This window comes from Anopheles moucheti, unplaced genomic scaffold (assembly GCF_943734755.1).
Source record: "Anopheles moucheti unplaced genomic scaffold, idAnoMoucSN_F20_07 putative_Y_8, whole genome shotgun sequence".
Classification (NCBI taxonomy): domain Eukaryota; kingdom Metazoa; phylum Arthropoda; class Insecta; order Diptera; family Culicidae; genus Anopheles; species Anopheles moucheti.
Genome location: NW_026453658.1, coordinates 157,590 through 176,016, shown reverse-complemented (window position 1 = coordinate 176,016; position 18,427 = coordinate 157,590). Strand labels below are relative to the sequence as shown.

Genomic DNA, 18,427 nt, shown 5'->3' with positions numbered 1-18,427 from the left:
TGGTGGAACTTCGTATCAAAGAACAAAGTTCGAATCGGATGGACAAAGTTAGTTCTAATTAACAGTTTTTGTATGAAAACACACTTCTGGTGGAACTTCGTATCAAAGTACAAGGTTCGAATCGGATGGACAAAGTTAGTTGTAATTAACAGTTTTTGTATGAAAACACACTTCTGGTGGAACTTCAAATCAAAGAACAAAATTCGAATCGGATGGACAAAGTTAGTTGTAATTAACAGTTTTTGTATGAAAACACACTTCTAGTGGAACTTCATATCAAAAAACAAAGTTCGAATCGGATGGACAAAGTTAGTTGTAATTAACAGTTTTTGTATAAAAACACACTTCTGGTGGAACTTCGTATCAAAGTACAAAGTTCGAATCGGATGGACAAAGTTAGTTGTAATTAACAGTTTTTGTATGAAAACACACTTCTAGTGTAACTTCATATCAAAGAACAAAGTTCGAATCGGATGGACAAAGTTAGTTGTAATTAACAGTTTTTGTATGAAAACTCACTTCTGGTGGAACTTCATATCAAAGAACAAAGTTCGAATCGGATGGACAAAGTTAGTTGTAATTAACAGTTTTTGTATGAAAACACACTTCTGGTGGAACTTCATATCAAAGAACAAAGTTCGAATCGGATGGACAAAGTTAGTTGTAATTAACAGTTTTTGTATAAAAACACACTTCTGGTGGAACTTCGAATCAAAGAACAAAGTTCGAATCGGATGGACAAAGTTAGTTGTAATTAACAGTTTTTGTATGAAAACACACTTCTGGTGGAACTTCAAATCAAAGAACAAAATTCGAATCGGATGGACAAAGTTAGTTGTAATTAACAGTTTTTGTATGAAAACACACTTCTGGTGGAACTTCGTATCAAAGTACAAGGTTCGAATCGGATGGACAAAGTTAGTTGTAATTAACAGTTTTTGTATGAAAACACACTTCTGGTGGAACTTCAAATCAAAGAACAAAATTCGAATCGGATGGACAAAGTTAGTTGTAATTAACAGTTTTTGTATGAAAACACACTTCTGGTGGAACTTCATATCAAAGAACAAAGTTCGAATCGGATGGACAAAGTTAGTTGTAATTAACAGTTTTTGTATAAAAACACACTTCTGGTGGAACTTCGTATCAAAGTACAAGGTTCGAATCGGATGGACAAAGTTAGTTGTAATTAACAGTTTTTGTATGAAAACACACTTCTGGTGGAACTTCAAATCAAAGAACAAAGTTCGAATCGGATGGACAAAGTTAGTTGTAATTAACAGTTTTTGTATGAAAACACACTTCTGGTGGAACTTCGTATCAAAGTACAAGGTTCGAATCGGATGGACAAAGTTAGTTGTAATTAACAGTTTTTGTATGAAAACACACTTCTGGTGGAACTTCAAATCAAAGAACAAAATTCGAATCGGATGGACAAAGTTAGTTGTAATTAACAGTTTTTGTATGAAAACTCACTTCTGGTGGAACTTCGAATCAAAGAACAAAGTTCGAATCGGACGGACAAAGTTAGTTGTAATTAACAGTTTTTGTATGAAAACACACTTCTAGTGTAACTTCATATCAAAGAACAAAGTTCGAATCGGATGGACAAAGTTAGTTCTAATTAACAGTTTTTGTATGAAAACACACTTCTGGTGGAACTTCAAATCAAAGAACAAAGTTCGAATCGGATGGACAAAGTTAGTTGTAATTAACAGTTTTTGTATGAAAACACACTTCTGGTGGAACTTCCTATCAAAGAACAAAGTTCGTTTCGGATGGACAAAGTTAGTTGTAATTAACAGTTTTTGTATGAAAACACACTTCTGGTGGAACTTCATATCAAAGAACAAAGTTCGAATCGGATGGACAAAGTTAGTTGTAATTAACAGTTTTTGTATAAAAACACACTTCTGGTGGAACTTCGTATCAAAGTACAAAGTTCGAATCGGATGGACAAAGTTAGTTGTAATTAACAGTTTTTGTATGAAAACACACTTCTGGTGGAACTTCATATCAACAAACAAAGTTCGAATCGGATGGACAAAGTTGGTTCTAATTAACAGTTTTTGTATGAAAACACACTTCTGGTGGAACTTCATATCAAAGAACAAAGTTCGAATCGGATGGACAAAGTTAGTTGTAATTAACAGTTTTTGTATGAAAACACACTTCTGGTGGAACTTCAAATCAAAGAACAAAGTTCGAATCGGATGGACAAAGTTAGTTGTAATTAACAGTTTTTGTATGAAAACACACTTCTGGTGGAACTTCAAATCAAAGAACAAAGTTCGAATCGGATGAACAAAGTTAGTTGTAATTAACAGTTTTTGTATGAAAACACACTTCTGGTGGAACTTCAAATCAAAGAACAAAGTTCGAATCGGATGGACAAAGTTAGTTGTAATTAACAGTTTTTGTATGAAAACACACTTCTGGTGGAACTTCAAATCAAAGAACAAAGTTCGAATCGGATGGACAAAGTTAGTTCTAATTAACAGTTTTTGTATAAAAACACACTTCTGGTGGAACTTCGAATCAAAGAACAAAGTTCGAATCGGATGGACAAAGTTAGTTGTAATTAACAGTTTTTGTATGAAAACACACTTCTGGTGGAACTTCGTATCAAAGAACAAAGTTCGAATCGGATGGACAAAGTTAGTTGTAATTAACAGTTTTTGTATGAAAACACACTTCTGGTGGAACTTCATATCAAAGAACAAAGTTCGAATCGGATGGACAAAGTTAGTTCTAATTAACAGTTTTTGTATAAAAACACACTTCTGGTGGAACTTCGAATCAAAGAACAAAGTTCGAATCGGATGGACAAAGTTAGTTGTAATTAACAGTTTTTGTATGAAAACACACTTCTGGTGGAACTTCAAATCAAAGAACAAAGTTCAAATCGGATGGACAAAGTTAGTTGTAATTAACAGTTTTTGTATGAAAACACACTTCTGGTGGAACTTCAAATCAAAGAACAAAGTTCGAATCGGATGGACAAAGTTAGTTGTAATTAACAGTTTTTGTATAAAAACACACTTCTGGTGGAACTTCGTATCAAAGTACAAAGTTCGAATCGGATGGACAAAGTTAGTTGTAATTAACAGTTTTTGTATGAAAACACACTTCTGGTGGAACTTCATATCAAAGAACAAAGTTCGAATCGGATGGACAAAGTTAGTTCTAATTAACAGTTTTTGTATAAAAACACACTTCTGGTGGAACTTCGAATCAAAGAACAAAGTTCGAATCGGATGGACAAAGTTAGTTGTAATTAACAGTTTTTGTATGAAAACACACTTCTGGTGGAACTTCGTATCAAAGTACAAAGTTCGAATCGGATGGACAAAGTTAGTTGTAATTAACAGTTTTTGTATGAAAACACACTTCTGGTGGAACTTCATATCAAAGAACAAAGTTCGAATCGGATGGACAAAGTTAGTTGTAATTAACAGTTTTTGTATGAAAACACACTTCTGGTGGAACTTCAAATCAAAGAACAAAGTTCGAATCGGATGGACAAAGTTAGTTGTAATTAACAGTTTTTGTATGAAAACACACTTCTGGTGGAACTTCGTATCAAAGTACAAAGTTCGAATCGGATGGACAAAGTTAGTTGTAATTAACAGTTTTTGTATGAAAACACACTTCTGGTGGAACTTCATATCAAAGAACAAAGTTCGAATCGGATGGACAAAGTTAGTTCTAATTAACAGTTTTTGTATAAAAACACACTTCTGGTGGAACTTCGAATCAAAGAACAAAGTTCGAATCGGATGGACAAAGTTAGTTGTAATTAACAGTTTTTGTATGAAAACACACTTCTGGTGGAACTTCAAATCAAAGAACAAAGTTCAAATCGGATGGACAAAGTTAGTTCTAATTAACAGTTTTTGTATAAAAACACACTTCTGGTGGAACTTCGAATCAAAGAACAAAGTTCGAATCGGATGGACAAAGTTAGTTGTAATTAACAGTTTTTGTATGAAAACACACTTCTGGTGGAACTTCGTATCAAAGAACAAAGTTCGAATCGGATGGACAAAGTTGGTTCTAATTAACAGTTTTTGTATGAAAACACACTTCTGGTGGAACTTCATATCAAAGAACAAAGTTCGAATCGGATGGACAAAGTTAGTTGTAATTAACAGTTTTTGTATGAAAACACACTTCTGGTGGAACTTCAAATCAAAGAACAAAGTTCGAATCGGATGGACAAAGTTAGTTGTAATTAACAGTTTTTGTATGAAAACACACTTCTGGTGGAACTTCAAATCAAAGAACAAAGTTCGAATCGGATGAACAAAGTTAGTTGTAATTAACAGTTTTTGTATGAAAACACACTTCTGGTGGAACTTCAAATCAAAGAACAAAGTTCGAATCGGATGGACAAAGTTAGTTGTAATTAACAGTTTTTGTATGAAAACACACTTCTGGTGGAACTTCAAATCAAAGAACAAAGTTCGAATCGGATGGACAAAGTTAGTTCTAATTAACAGTTTTTGTATAAAAACACACTTCTGGTGGAACTTCGAATCAAAGAACAAAGTTCGAATCGGATGGACAAAGTTAGTTGTAATTAACAGTTTTTGTATGAAAACACACTTCTGGTGGAACTTCGTATCAAAGTACAAAGTTCGAATCGGATGGACAAAGTTAGTTGTAATTAACAGTTTTTGTATGAAAACACACTTCTGGTGGAACTTCATATCAAAGAACAAAGTTCGAATCGGATGGACAAAGTTAGTTCTAATTAACAGTTTTTGTATAAAAACACACTTCTGGTGGAACTTCGAATCAAAGAACAAAGTTCGAATCGGATGGACAAAGTTAGTTGTAATTAACAGTTTTTGTATGAAAACACACTTCTGGTGGAACTTCAAATCAAAGAACAAAGTTCAAATCGGATGGACAAAGTTAGTTGTAATTAACAGTTTTTGTATGAAAACACACTTCTGGTGGAACTTCAAATCAAAGAACAAAGTTCGAATCGGATGGACAAAGTTAGTTGTAATTAACAGTTTTTGTATAAAAACACACTTCTGGTGGAACTTCGTATCAAAGTACAAAGTTCGAATCGGATGGACAAAGTTAGTTGTAATTAACAGTTTTTGTATGAAAACACACTTCTGGTGGAACTTCAAATCAAAGAACAAAGTTCGAATCGGATGGACAAAGTTAGTTGTAATTAACAGTTTTTGTATGAAAACACACTTCTAGTGGAACTTCATATCAAAGAACAAAGTTCGAATCGGATGGACAAAGTTAGTTGTAATTAACAGTTTTTGTATGAAAACACACTTCTGGTGGAACTTCAAATCAAAGAACAAAATTCGAATCGGATGGACAAAGTTAGTTGTAATTAACAGTTTTTGTATGAAAACACACTTCTAGTGGAACTTCATATCAAAAAACAAAGTTCGAATCGGATGGACAAAGTTAGTTGTAATTAACAGTTTTTGTATAAAAACACACTTCTGGTGGAACTTCGTATCAAAGTACAAAGTTCGAATCGGATGGACAAAGTTAGTTGTAATTAACAGTTTTTGTATGAATACACACTTCTGCTGGAACTTCAAATCAAAGAACAAAGTTCGAATCGGATGGACAAAGTTAGTTGTAATTAACAGTTTTTGTATGAAAACACACTTCTAGTGGAACTTCATATCAAAGAACAAAGTTCGAATCGGATGGACAAAGTTAGTTGTAATTAACAGTTTTTGTATGAAAACACACTTCTGGTGGAACTTCAAATCAAAGTACAAAGTTCGAATCGGATGGACAAAGTTAGTTGTAATTAACAGTTTTTGTATGAAAACACACTTCTGGTGGAACTTCAAATCAAAGAACAAAATTCGAATCGGATGGACAAAGTTAGTTGTAATTAACAGTTTTTGTATGAAAACACACTTCTAGTGGAACTTCATATCAAAAAACAAAGTTCGAATCGGATGGACAAAGTTAGTTGTAATTAACAGTTTTTGTATAAAAACACACTTCTGGTGGAACTTCGTATCAAAGTACAAAGTTCGAATCGGATGGACAAAGTTAGTTGTAATTAACAGTTTTTGTATGAATACACACTTCTGGTGGAACTTCAAATCAAAGAACAAAGTTCGAATCGGATGGACAAAGTTAGTTGTAATTAACAGTTTTTGTATGAAAACACACTTCTGGTGGAACTTCATATCAAAGAACATAGTTCGAATCGGATGGACAAAGTTAGTTGTAATTAACAGTTTTTGTATAAAAACACACTTCTGGTGGAACTTCGAATCAAAGAACAAAGTTCGAATCGGATGGACAAAGTTAGTTGTAATTAACAGTTTTTGTATGAAAACACACTTCTGGTGGAACTTCAAATCAAAGAACAAAGTTCGAATCGGATGGACAAAGTTAGTTGTAATTAACAGTTTTTGTATGAAAACACACTTCTGGTGGAACTTCGTATCAAAGTACAAAGTTCGAATCGGATGGACAAAGTTAGTTGTAATTAACAGTTTTTGTATGAAAACACACTCCTGGTGGAACTTCGTATCGAAGTACAAAGTTCGAATCGGATGGACAAAGTTAGTTGTAATTAACAGTTTTTGTATGAAAACACACTTCTGGTGGAACTTCATATCAAAGAACAAAGTTCGAATCGGATGGACAAAGTTAGTTGTAATTAACAGTTTTTGTATGAAAACACACTTCTGGTGGAACTTCAAATCAAAGAACAAAGTTCGAATCGGATGGACAAAGTTAGTTGTAATTAACAGTTTTTGTATGAAAACACACTTCTGGTGGAACTTCAAATCAAAGAACAAAGTTCGAATCGGATGGACAAAGTTAGTTGTAATTAACAGTTTTTGTATGAAAACACACTTCTGGTGGAACTTCAAATCAAAGAACAAAGTTCGAATCGGATGGACAAAGTTAGTTGTAATTCACAGTTATTGAATGAAATCGCACTTCTGGTGCAATTTCATATTAACGTACAAAGTTCGAATCGGATGGACAAAGTTAGTTGTAATTCACAGTTTTTGAATGAAATCGCACTTCTGGTGCAATTTCATATCAACGTACAAAGTTCGAATCGGATGGACAAAGTTAGTTGTAATTAACAGTTTTTGTATGAAAACACACTTCTGGTGGAACTTCAAATCAAAGAACAAAGTTCGAATCGGATTGTTGAGAACGGATAAACTTAACTTGGTAAAATATCTGCGGTTGACTTCTTTATAAAAAACACGATCCTGTGGTCCGCTTGGATGTAGTCACTCTTCTCTTTCTATTCTTTTTTTTTGCACGTTCGCTTGCGTTCACTACAGGAGTTGCTTGAAAAATATATCGGCTAGAGTCTGAATAACGACCCCCCCCACTCACGAGTGACCATTTTGTGCGGTTTGAGTGAACTAGGGAGCCTTCTCTCTGCTCAAATTTCGGGGGATAATTCACGGAGGCTGCGTACGTATTTTAGGCGGTTGCGTTCTGCTTTTTTTTTTATTCCCGTTCGAAATGGCGGTTGCGGTCAAGCGATCGGTGCACGGTTCGGATTGCATTATTTGAATAAACTATTTTTCGCGTTGCGCATGCACCGATGCTGATGCGGGTGCGTTGTTTTTTATTAATTAACATTAAATACACAGTCCGGAAAGAGTTGCGCACTGTAAAAATAACATTTTTGTTTGATTTTAAATATATTTCTGGCATGTTTGCCGTCATAAACGATGGTTTAAAAATTATTTTTCTTCCATTATTCCGTCAGCACATTCCATGCAGGTATGTTTGCAAGCGTTTCAACTTGCGACACTGATTGTTTTCTCTCTTTTATGTGTTTGCCTAATGGGTTTCATGAATTCTATCAGGTAAGTTACGTTCAAAACCGCCTTACCGTGGATTAACGTAGTGCATATAATATTGCACAGGCATGTTTAATGAATTATTTAAAGTTTATCGTTTAAACAGTAATTTATCGTCCGGCTTTATCACCATTTCGATCACATGTAGGTCCATAATGGAGTGGAGGATTACACATTGATTCTTCGTCCGGTATCGCGCTATGGTTTGGGAGGGTGGCTGTCTCGCTACCGATCCAACTTGGATGTTCTCTACTTGTATTGTATCATGTAGTCGAATAGTCTGTTCCTGCTGTTCTGGGGGACAAGAGTCTGGATGGGATAGTGTATCGATAGTTCGCAACCATAGCTTTAGTTCGTTGGAGGTCCTGTGCGGATTTAAAAGCCCTGGGGATGCGGAAGGTTACTATGGGAGATAATGGAATGCATAAAATCATTATGCAATAGAAGAGAACGTGGAGTATTTCGTGGCGTGGTTGTTCGTGGTAATTGTCTTAAAGGTTTTTTGTCTTGCGCTTCAGAGTGTTCATTCCAAAAGAATGTGTGCACCTGAATATGCTGGTATGATACTGCTAGTTCGACGTAAAGGATTTCCGAGTATATTTTATAAAATTATTTCTTACTTGTTTGGACCATTGCTTCACCATACAGGGAGAACGAAACGGCCTCGATCTTCATCTTTGAATTCTGTTGCAATTTACGGCCACAGCTGTTGCCGGGTAACCAGTGCAAGGCTTCTGTTTGACACTAGATGGAAAAAGATAATCTAGATGCCTGGTCAGCTTAATCTGACGAATCCGAAATGTCCAACCATGTGAAGCTTCTTGATTTCGGTAAGATGCCTGTCGTTCGAGCAAAACCTTTGAAGTAGTTGGACCGTCTGTTTACGAAGGACCTGATACAATTCGACTGATGTCGTCTAATGTTGAATGTACATAATATGATAGCTACCAAAGGCTAAGCTATGATGGATTGTCCACTAGGCAGCAGGGAGCTCCGGGAATGAAAAATCATTAAAATGTAAAGTTCTGTGGCTAATCCATGATGATGTACATCCATAGCGTAAAAACTCCCACGTTTCGTTAGCTCGCTTAGTGGAGAAAGTCAAAATTTTGCTCAAGGCCACCCGCCACCGTTTAGTCTATCTACCGATGAATTGATCACTGCTTTCACGATGTTTTACCATTGCCTAGCAATGGCAACGTCCTTCATTGTCTACGTTGTGCTGCCTTTATGTTTAATGTCTGGATTGTCCGTACATTATTTTTAACGGTAGCTAATATTAAGATTCACAAAAATGCACGGCACTATATAGCCACGACACTATTGGTAACGTCCACTTGCTCGCGCGTTGACTTAAGGACTGTTAGGTCTATCCTCTCCTTCCTTACATCCCCTCATCATCAATGATGATAACTTGTTGATGATGATGTTTTACTCATTTGAACACATTACACAGAAGGGATATATAAAAACAGCCTATGTACGTCCAAATCCAGCTACATTATGCGCATCTCTAACTCCTCGTGGTAGCTTGTAGTACAATTTCATTTTTTTAAGTGCAACCAATTTCTTGATAATTTTGTTTAAAAGTTTTGAGTTTTGGTGCTCGTGCATGGCTGTTTCTTTCTTCGAACAAGTGTTCTAACACGTTTCAGGGTAAAGCATGTGGTTGACTTACTAGACTTAATTTTGCCACGTAAAAGGAGAGTGTTTGCTCCTTGCTACTATGTTTCCTTTGTAGGAATCATTATGGACAATTTATTAAATCAGGCTTACAATGGTTTGGTTTAGAAAGTAAAGAATAAAATTATACCGTATTACACGAATGAAAATAGCTCAGGTTTTGGCTTCGTGCTGGTGTATCCTTCTGAACACGAAGCTTTGCATAGTGAAGAGTATCTAATCGTTCATTTAAAAAATTAAAATAAAATCTCAATCATTCCTTTCCTCAAAAACACAAACACATGTGCTAAAGCTAAGGCACATAAAGCACCGAAAGCTTGATCAATAACATTGTCATTAACATTGATGCAGACTGGTAAAGGGCGAGGTTACTTCCAATTGTAAAACCAAACGATACAAGAAGCATTGATTCAAAAAAGCTTCTAATGACAGTCTACAGAAGCTACTAGGTGCAACAATACCTTATTATTAAACTTAACTTGTAGGTTTATTCTGTAGGAAGGTGTTATCGGTGATATCAGAGCATGAGTTGCTGAGGTCGGCTTAAACAAATAAACCCTTAAGAATATCATTCAATGGCTGCGAATGATCAGGAAGGATGCCTGCCCCACGTGCCACACGTGGTTTGTAATGTCCAAAGGCTAGATCAAATGAAGCAGGACTTTTGGCAGCTTGGATTATAATGAGCGTGAGAAAATATAGCCAAAGATCAAATGATTTTCGTTCGATCGATCTTAACTAATACACCAATGTCGTATGGGTAGCAACCGTTACGGTTAATGAATATATACATAATAGAGTCTAATTATCTGATGGACACTGATGGACGCATACGTAGACGCTAACGAAACGCAGATTAAGACATACCGAATTCGTATCGAAGTTATAATATTTGTCGAAGACAGTGCACACTACTTATATGGGATCAGCTTGACCAAAAATAGTCCTGTAGCGAGTAGTCCGGATTATTTCCCGCTGTCTTAGCCTTAGTCGTCTAGGGCGCAAAACATTGATAGAACTAAGAAAACTTTATTGCGTCAATTTCGTTACCGATCAGACCAGCAACAAACATACACTGAGCCGTCGTACTTCCAGTGGCTGGAGTCCCAAATGCAGGCATCGTGGGGCATAAGTTGGGCGTGAATCGTTGGCTCTCTAGGGAAGAAGTCTGATGGCAAATCACGTAGCCTTAAGTTGAATTGTTTCGATGCCCTGGCTTCAGATATGTGTTGAAGGGTACCAAACAATGCTTGCGTACTCTAAGATAGAAGGAAGATAAAGGATTGATCGACTAGCCAGATAGTTATGGTGTCGTATCGGAACAATCAGTCTTGTTGCTCGCAATAATTATGGATTCAATTATCAATTACTCAATAATTATAATTATTAACGATACACATGCAACAGATGTGAATACTAGGTTCGAATAATTTATTGTAATATTTTACCGCGAGCCTGCGAGGCTGATCTTATATATTTAACTTAAAAAACACACTTTGCAAAATTGCAACGCAATTAAATGGCACATTGCGCAGGTTTAACGGTGCTTTCATGAACGGTTTCAAAAAGTGACACATCGACGAAAAGAGAGGTTCGTGAGTTCCATCATGCTATCCTCTTTATTCAGGCTGCGAACAGAATCAAAACAATATCAGCATGCAGCCTAAATCAAAGCAAATCATTTCAAACTTACCAATGTAATGTATTTTCTTGCCATTATCAAAAGAAGTTCTACAAGTAGTGAAACTATTCCAAAATCGGACCAGTGTTTCAGTGTACATCTGATCACAACTCTTCTCCATACGAGCGTTTATTCATTTATCGCGAGCCAGTGAGTAAACGTCTACAAACCCGTTGGGTACAAGGTATGTTTGTACGGACCACAACACAACAACCCGACTCGTCCTTTTATACCCGGCTGTATTTATGCTTCTTTTTAGCGTTGCAGCTTAAATCGGCAATCCTGTATCTGATCTGAAAGTGTATCTAGGGCAGCGGGCGTCACAGCTGCAATCATTGGGCCGGCAGTTTGCTTAATTTTGGACACAAACTTCAAGCAGGCATTCTTCAGCTCTGCGACGCTGTATCATTTCTTCCGTAATGTATTGGAACATTTCCAATATACCACAGTGGAACTACAGTCAGCCGTACCATCGATCAGTATAGTGTAAGTTTCAATATTTCGATACAGTAAAATGTACCCGACTAAAGATTGAGTTATACCTCTTGCAGATCACATGATCCAATCCCTTTTCCGGACACAAACAGGCGATCAATGAACCAGCGCCTACAGAGTGACTACAGGATTATTATTTGGCGTAGTGCTTAGTGTATCCGGTTGGCAGACGACGACGGCGCTTGGTCGGAAGCGGCTACGAGGAATCCTACACCAGGTCAAGACCGCGAAGCGCCTAAAGAAGGAAGCAAATGTTTAGTGCTCGTGCTCGTTTACGTAACGCTGCGTCGATTATTATATATAGACGATAGAAAGTCTAAATTAAAATTTGGGTTTACAGTTGTTATTTCAATAAATTAATTAATACTTACGATCGAATTGCGGTCTACAAAGCTTCGTTTTCCTACCTTACAAATGCCATTTGCTAAATGATTTGAATACAATTTACAGGTGATGCTAATAACCGGTAAGTATAAGCATAGGTTTTACAAGTCCATTTGAAGCTGCTACACGGGTTATTTGATTTTTGCTGGAGCGGATAGGAATAGACAAAATAGCTCGAACTACATCGAACAGTCGAACAAACTGTAAGTATTAATTGTTAGTGAAAATGTTGGTAAAATTTATTTTTTCAATACCAGCACGTTATCGGTAAAGTGTTTTTCATTCAGTCTATGTATTCAGAATTCGTATTGCAAATATAGGAGTGCATATGATCGTATCAATACGGATCAGTTCGTAATTCGTAGCTTGTTCGATCAGATCGCGTTTGAGTGTGGATTGCCAACGTGGAATGTAGTTGCTATGGTTGTGGAATGTTTCGAGAGCACAGGTTGGATTTGTTACGCATTAGAAAAATTGTTTCTATCATACACTGACAAACCGGTAGAGGCTTACTTACCATCATAGATCCTGCTTGAAATGCTATCGGAAATCTGTTCTCCAATTCAATACACCGATTAATGGTCCATAATTTGCTTTTCACTGAGGAGATGAGAAAGCATATGTATCACAAAGTGGGACCGTGGCTATTGAAGCTATACTAAATGCATATTTGGTTTTTTTCAAACCTTTTACAGTGGGGACAACCACACCGATACCCGAGATAAGTGATGAAGGTTTACAGGGGAAGGATTGCTATGAACTCGAGATAAAATTGTTTCAACTGCTTGGCAGAAATGGTGCAGCTCAATTGCTCAATCAAGTGCCTTCGATGCGCTAGCAGGTTGATCCGATGCGTTTGTGGATGAGGGAGTCTGCTTACGTAGCGGCTCAGATGTTCACATTGATGCAATGATGCATAAGAAAGTGTGCTTATTGTTATTGGACTTTTGTAACTGGTGGCATCTTACCTCATGTTAACACTCGTGAAGGACGGGCACGTCAACATTCAGAGCTTCAATAAAAAAATTGTTTGTTAATGAGTTGTTAACAAAATAGTGTTGTGAGTAGGTTAGTGTAATAGAAAGTGCGTTTTTTTTTTTTTTTTTTTTTTTTTTTTACAAGGAGGGGAAACCTTCCAAAGGCTGACACGTGTAACGGATTGCGGACACGTAGTGGGGGATTCACAACTTTAAGAGTTGCGGGACCGCCCTAAAACCCAACTCCTTGGGCCATTTTGCTTAAGCAGGGCTGGCGTCAACCGACTAGCATATAATCCGTTCCTGAATAGTGACGGAAGCAATATACTTACCGTGTTATGCTAGTTATGTTGGTTTGCTGTTAGTGTGCAAACTGATTAACCGGGGGGGTTACATCAACCGATCGCGGATATGATCCGTGCCTGAATAGAAACGAAAGAAATATTAGAATTGAACTGTTGATTAATATGCTGCTACTTACCGGATGATGGTGATTGTCCTGCTGTTCGTGTGGATCCTGGTGGGTACGTGGCCAGACGTCAGCCGACTAGAATGCGATCCAATCCTGAATAGTTTGTTGAACACAAAAATTAACATTTGATAAACCTCATTGCTCAGAACAATTTTGATACTTACTGGATGATCAACACGTTTCCCGTGCAATGACTGCAAGAAGGGCCCCAAATACATCGTTCTCGTGCTCTTTGCGGAACATGTACTCCGCAAAGTAGCCCTCCAACGATCCTTGAATGTTGGTGCCCTTCTGCTTTAGGAAGTGTTTCAGCCACCGCCACACATTCTCAATTCGTTGGGTGTGTACATCACCCTGGAGCGGATCCACGAAATTGTATGAATGGTTGACGGTGGCGTGATCGTATCCCAACCCGGTGAGTCCGTTGTAACCCGCCCAGCAGTCGGAAAGGATCCGCGTTCCAGGTGCCACGTGCCGTTGGATCAGCTCGTGGAGCACAGCCTGGGTCCGGGCCTCCACACGCTCCAAGAAAATCTCGCCGGTTTCCCGGCAAATACCGCCAACCAACCACTCCTTGTTGGCGCTGCTGATCCGGCCGATGTTATATTTGCGGCGGACGACCTTCGTCTCGTCTACCTCGACGGTCATCCCTGCTCCGCCGATTTGTCGTGATGTTCGATCAAACTCAAAATCGAACAAGAAATCGCGGAGCAGCCTGAACCACTCCAGGACCGCGCAGCGGCTCAGCCCGGTCTCGCTCATCGCGCGACTCACGGGCGACTTTGCCGCCCACTCGTAAAACAAACGCGTCAAAGTAGCCAAGCTACTTTTCGCGTCGTAGAAAATGGATGCAGTCCGGATACTGCAGGTAGCCGTACACGCCTTACGGCGGCACAGCCACTTCACCCGGTCACCGGCGGTCACTTTTTTAAGCTTCATGGCTCCACTGCACTTCGGGCACGATTGCTCGCGCTTCAGGAGCCCCTTGCCCTGCAGCCACTCGATCCCTCGCAGTGGATCCTCAAACAGCGCACTTAGTTCACCACTGTTTTTTATTTCCATCGTGGAAAACGTGCGGAAAATTGGTGTAGCACTTAAAAACGGGCAAGCAAAAATGTTCACACAGAACCACAGAACACACGCGCTGTCAATGTTTTTGCCAGTATGAACTTTTGGCGCTTTTCCGATTTACCTCAATCTAACTTACCAATACCACCAATCCACCCGTACCGATTTAGTAAACTTGCTGGTATGTGTGCCATTAGCGCACCTACACATACGCAATTGCACTAGTAGGATACTAGAACGACAGCAGCATGAAACAAAGAAACTCATTCATTCTGTGCAGCACCTAGCACAACTAGCTCCTATCCTATTAGTGCAATTGCGTATGTGTAGGTGCGCTAATGGTGATTAGCGATACACATACCAGCAAGTTTACTAAATCGGTACGGGTGGATTGGTGGTATTGGTAAGTTAGATTGAGGTAAATCGGAAAAGCGCCAAAAGTTCATACTGGCAAAAACATTGACAGCGCGTGTGTTCTGTGGTTCTGTGTGAACATTTTTGCTTGCCCGTTTTTAAGTGCTACACCAATTTTCCGCACGTTTTCCACGATGGAAATAAAAAACAGTGGTGAACTAAGTGCGCTGTTTGAGGATCCACTGCGAGGGATCGAGTGGCTGCAGGGCAAGGGGCTCCTGAAGCGCGAGCAATCGTGCCCGAAGTGCAGTGGAGCCATGAAGCTTAAAAAAGTGACCGCCGGTGACCGGGTGAAGTGGCTGTGCCGCCGTAAGGCGTGTGCGGCTACCTGCAGTATCCGGACTGCATCCATTTTCTACGACGCGAAAAGTAGCTTGGCTACTTTGACGCGTTTGTTTTACGAGTGGGCGGCAAAGTCGCCCGTGAGTCGCGCGATGAGCGAGACCGGGCTGAGCCGCTGCGCGGTCCTGGAGTGGTTCAGGCTGCTCCGCGATTTCTTGTTCGATTTTGAGTTTGATCGAACATCACGACAAATCGGCGGAGCAGGGATGACCGTCGAGGTAGACGAGACGAAGGTCGTCCGCCGCAAATATAACATCGGCCGGATCAGCAGCGCCAACAAGGAGTGGTTGGTTGGCGGTATTTGCCGGGAAACCGGCGAGATTTTCTTGGAGCGTGTGGAGGCCCGGACCCAGGCTGTGCTCCACGAGCTGATCCAACGGCACGTGGCACCTGGAACGCGGATCCTTTCCGACTGCTGGGCGGGTTACAACGGACTCACCGGGTTGGGATACGATCACGCCACCGTCAACCATTCATACAATTTCGTGGATCCGCTCCAGGGTGATGTACACACCCAACGAATTGAGAATGTGTGGCGGTGGCTGAAACACTTCCTAAAGCAGAAGGGCACCAACATTCAAGGATCGTTGGAGGGCTACTTTGCGGAGTACATGTTCCGCAAAGAGCACGAGAACGATGTATTTGGGGCCCTTCTTGCAGTCATTGCACGGGAAACGTGTTGATCATCCAGTAAGTATCAAAATTGTTCTGAGCAATGAGGTTTATCAAATGTTAATTTTTGTGTTCAACAAACTATTCAGGATTGGATCGCATTCTAGTCGGCTGACGTCTGGCCACGTACCCACCAGGATCCACACGAACAGCAGGACAATCACCATCATCCGGTAAGTAGCAGCATATTAATCAACAGTTCAATTCTAATATTTCTTTCGTTTCTATTCAGGCACGGATCATATCCGCGATCGGTTGATGTAACCCCCCCGGTTAATCAGTTTGCACACTAACAGCAAACCAACATAACTAGCATAACACGGTAAGTATATTGCTTCCGTCACTATTCAGGAACGGATTATATGCTAGTCGGTTGACGCCAGCCCTGCTTAAGCAAAATGGCCCAAGGAGTTGGGTTTTAGGGCGGTCCCGCAACTCTTAAAGTTGTGAATCCCCCACTACGTGTCCGCAATCCGTTACACGTGTCAGCCTTTGGAAGGTTTCCCCTCCTTGTAAAAAAAAAAAAAAAAAAAAAAAAAAACGCACTTGCTATTACACTAACCTACTCACAACACTATTTTGTTAACAACTCATTAACAAACAATTTTTTTATTGAAGCTCTGAATGTTGACGTGCCCGTCCTTCACGAGTGTTAACATGAGGTAAGATGCCACCAGTTACAAAAGTCCAATAACAATAAGCACACTTTCTTATGCATCATTGCATCAATGTGAACATCTGAGCCGCTACGTAAGCAGACTCCCTCATCCACAAACGCATCGGATCAACCTGCTAGCGCATCGAAGGCACTTGATTGAGCAATTGAGCTGCACCATTTCTGCCAAGCAGTTGAAACAATTTTATCTCGAGTTCATAGCAATCCTTCCCCTGTAAACCTTCATCACTTATCTCGGGTATCGGTGTGGTTGTCCCCACTGTAAAAGGTTTGAAAAAAACCAAATATGCATTTAGTATAGCTTCAATAGCCACGGTCCCACTTTGTGATACATATGCTTTCTCATCTCCTCAGTGAAAAGCAAATTATGGACCATTAATCGGTGTATTGAATTGGAGAACAGATTTCCGATAGCATTTCAAGCAGGATCTATGATGGTAAGTAAGCCTCTACCGGTTTGTCAGTGTATGATAGAAACAATTTTTCTAATGCGTAACAAATCCAACCTGTGCTCTCGAAACATTCCACAACCATAGCAACTACATTCCACGTTGGCAATCCACACTCAAACGCGATCTGATCGAACAAGCTACGAATTACGAACTGATCCGTATTGATACGATCATATGCACTCCTATATTTGCAATACGAATTCTGAATACATAGACTGAATGAAAAACACTTTACCGATAACGTGCTGGTATTGAAAAAATAAATTTTACCAACATTTTCACTAACAATTAATACTTACAGTTTGTTCGACTGTTCGATGTAGTTCGAGCTATTTTGTCTATTCCTATCCGCTCCAGCAAAAATCAAATAACCCGTGTAGCAGCTTCAAATGGACTTGTAAAACCTATGCTTATACTTACCGGTTATTAGCATCACCTGTAAATTGTATTCAAATCATTTAGCAAATGGCATTTGTAAGGTAGGAAAACGAAGCTTTGTAGACCGCAATTCGATCGTAAGTATTAATTAATTTATTGAAATAACAACTGTAAACCCAAATTTTAATTTAGACTTTCTATCGTCTATATATAATAATCGACGCAGCGTTACGTAAACGAGCACGAGCACTAAACATTTGCTTCCTTCTTTAGGCGCTTCGCGGTCTTGACCTGGTGTAGGATTCCTCGTAGCCGCTTCCGACCAAGCGCCGTCGTCGTCTGCCAACCGGATACACTAAGCACTACGCCAAATAATAATCCTGTAGTCACTCTGTAGGCGCTGGTTCATTGATCGCCTGTTTGTGTCCGGAAAAGGGATTGGATCATGTGATCTGCAAGAGGTATAACTCAATCTTTAGTCGGGTACATTTTACTGTATCGAAATATTGAAACTTACACTATACTGATCGATGGTACGGCTGACTGTAGTTCCACTGTGGTATATTGGAAATGTTCCAATACATTACGGAAGAAATGATACAGCGTCGCAGAGCTGAAGAATGCCTGCTTGAAGTTTGTGTCCAAAATTAAGCAAACTGCCGGCCCAATGATTGCAGCTGTGACGCCCGCTGCCCTAGATACACTTTCAGATCAGATACAGGATTGCCGATTTAAGCTGCAACGCTAAAAAGAAGCATAAATACAGCCGGGTATAAAAGGACGAGTCGGGTTGTTGTGTTGTGGTCCGTACAAACATACCTTGTACCCAACGGGTTTGTAGACGTTTACTCACTGGCTCGCGATAAATGAATAAACGCTCGTATGG

At 39.3% G+C, this 18,427-nt stretch overlaps 2 protein-coding genes across 2 annotated transcripts; one reads left to right on the top strand and one right to left on the bottom strand.

Annotated features, from left to right (window-relative positions):
* Positions 1-13,462: 13,462 nt before the first annotated feature.
* On the bottom strand, positions 13,463-14,601 carry LOC128309284 (uncharacterized). The gene is made up of 3 exons (XM_053045643.1): positions 13,756-14,601; positions 13,549-13,614; positions 13,463-13,489 (listed from the first exon to the last, which is right to left on the bottom strand). The coding sequence occupies exons 1-3, from the start codon at positions 14,599-14,601 to the stop codon at positions 13,463-13,465; spliced, it is 939 nt and encodes a 312-aa protein (XP_052901603.1).
* Positions 14,602-15,155: 554 nt separating this feature from the next.
* LOC128309283 (uncharacterized) lies at positions 15,156-16,208 on the top strand (the record flags this gene model as incomplete). Its single annotated transcript, XM_053045642.1, has 2 exons — positions 15,156-16,001; positions 16,143-16,208. Coding segments are annotated over exons 1-2 (912 nt in total), but the record flags the coding sequence as incomplete, so codon positions are not given.
* Between the last annotated feature and the right edge of the window lie 2,219 nt (positions 16,209-18,427).

Coding starts and splice junctions, on each gene's coding strand:
- LOC128309284 (XM_053045643.1), bottom strand. CDS start 14,601: ATGGAAATAAAAAACAGTGGTGAACTAAGTGCGCTGTTTGAGGATCCA. Junction 13,615..13,755: donor GCAAAGAGCACGAGAACGAT/GTATTTGGGGCC, acceptor ATCGCATTCTAG/TCGGCTGACGTCTGGCCACG. Junction 13,490..13,548: donor AGGACAATCACCATCATCCG/GTAAGTAGCAGC, acceptor GTTTCTATTCAG/GCACGGATCATATCCGCGAT.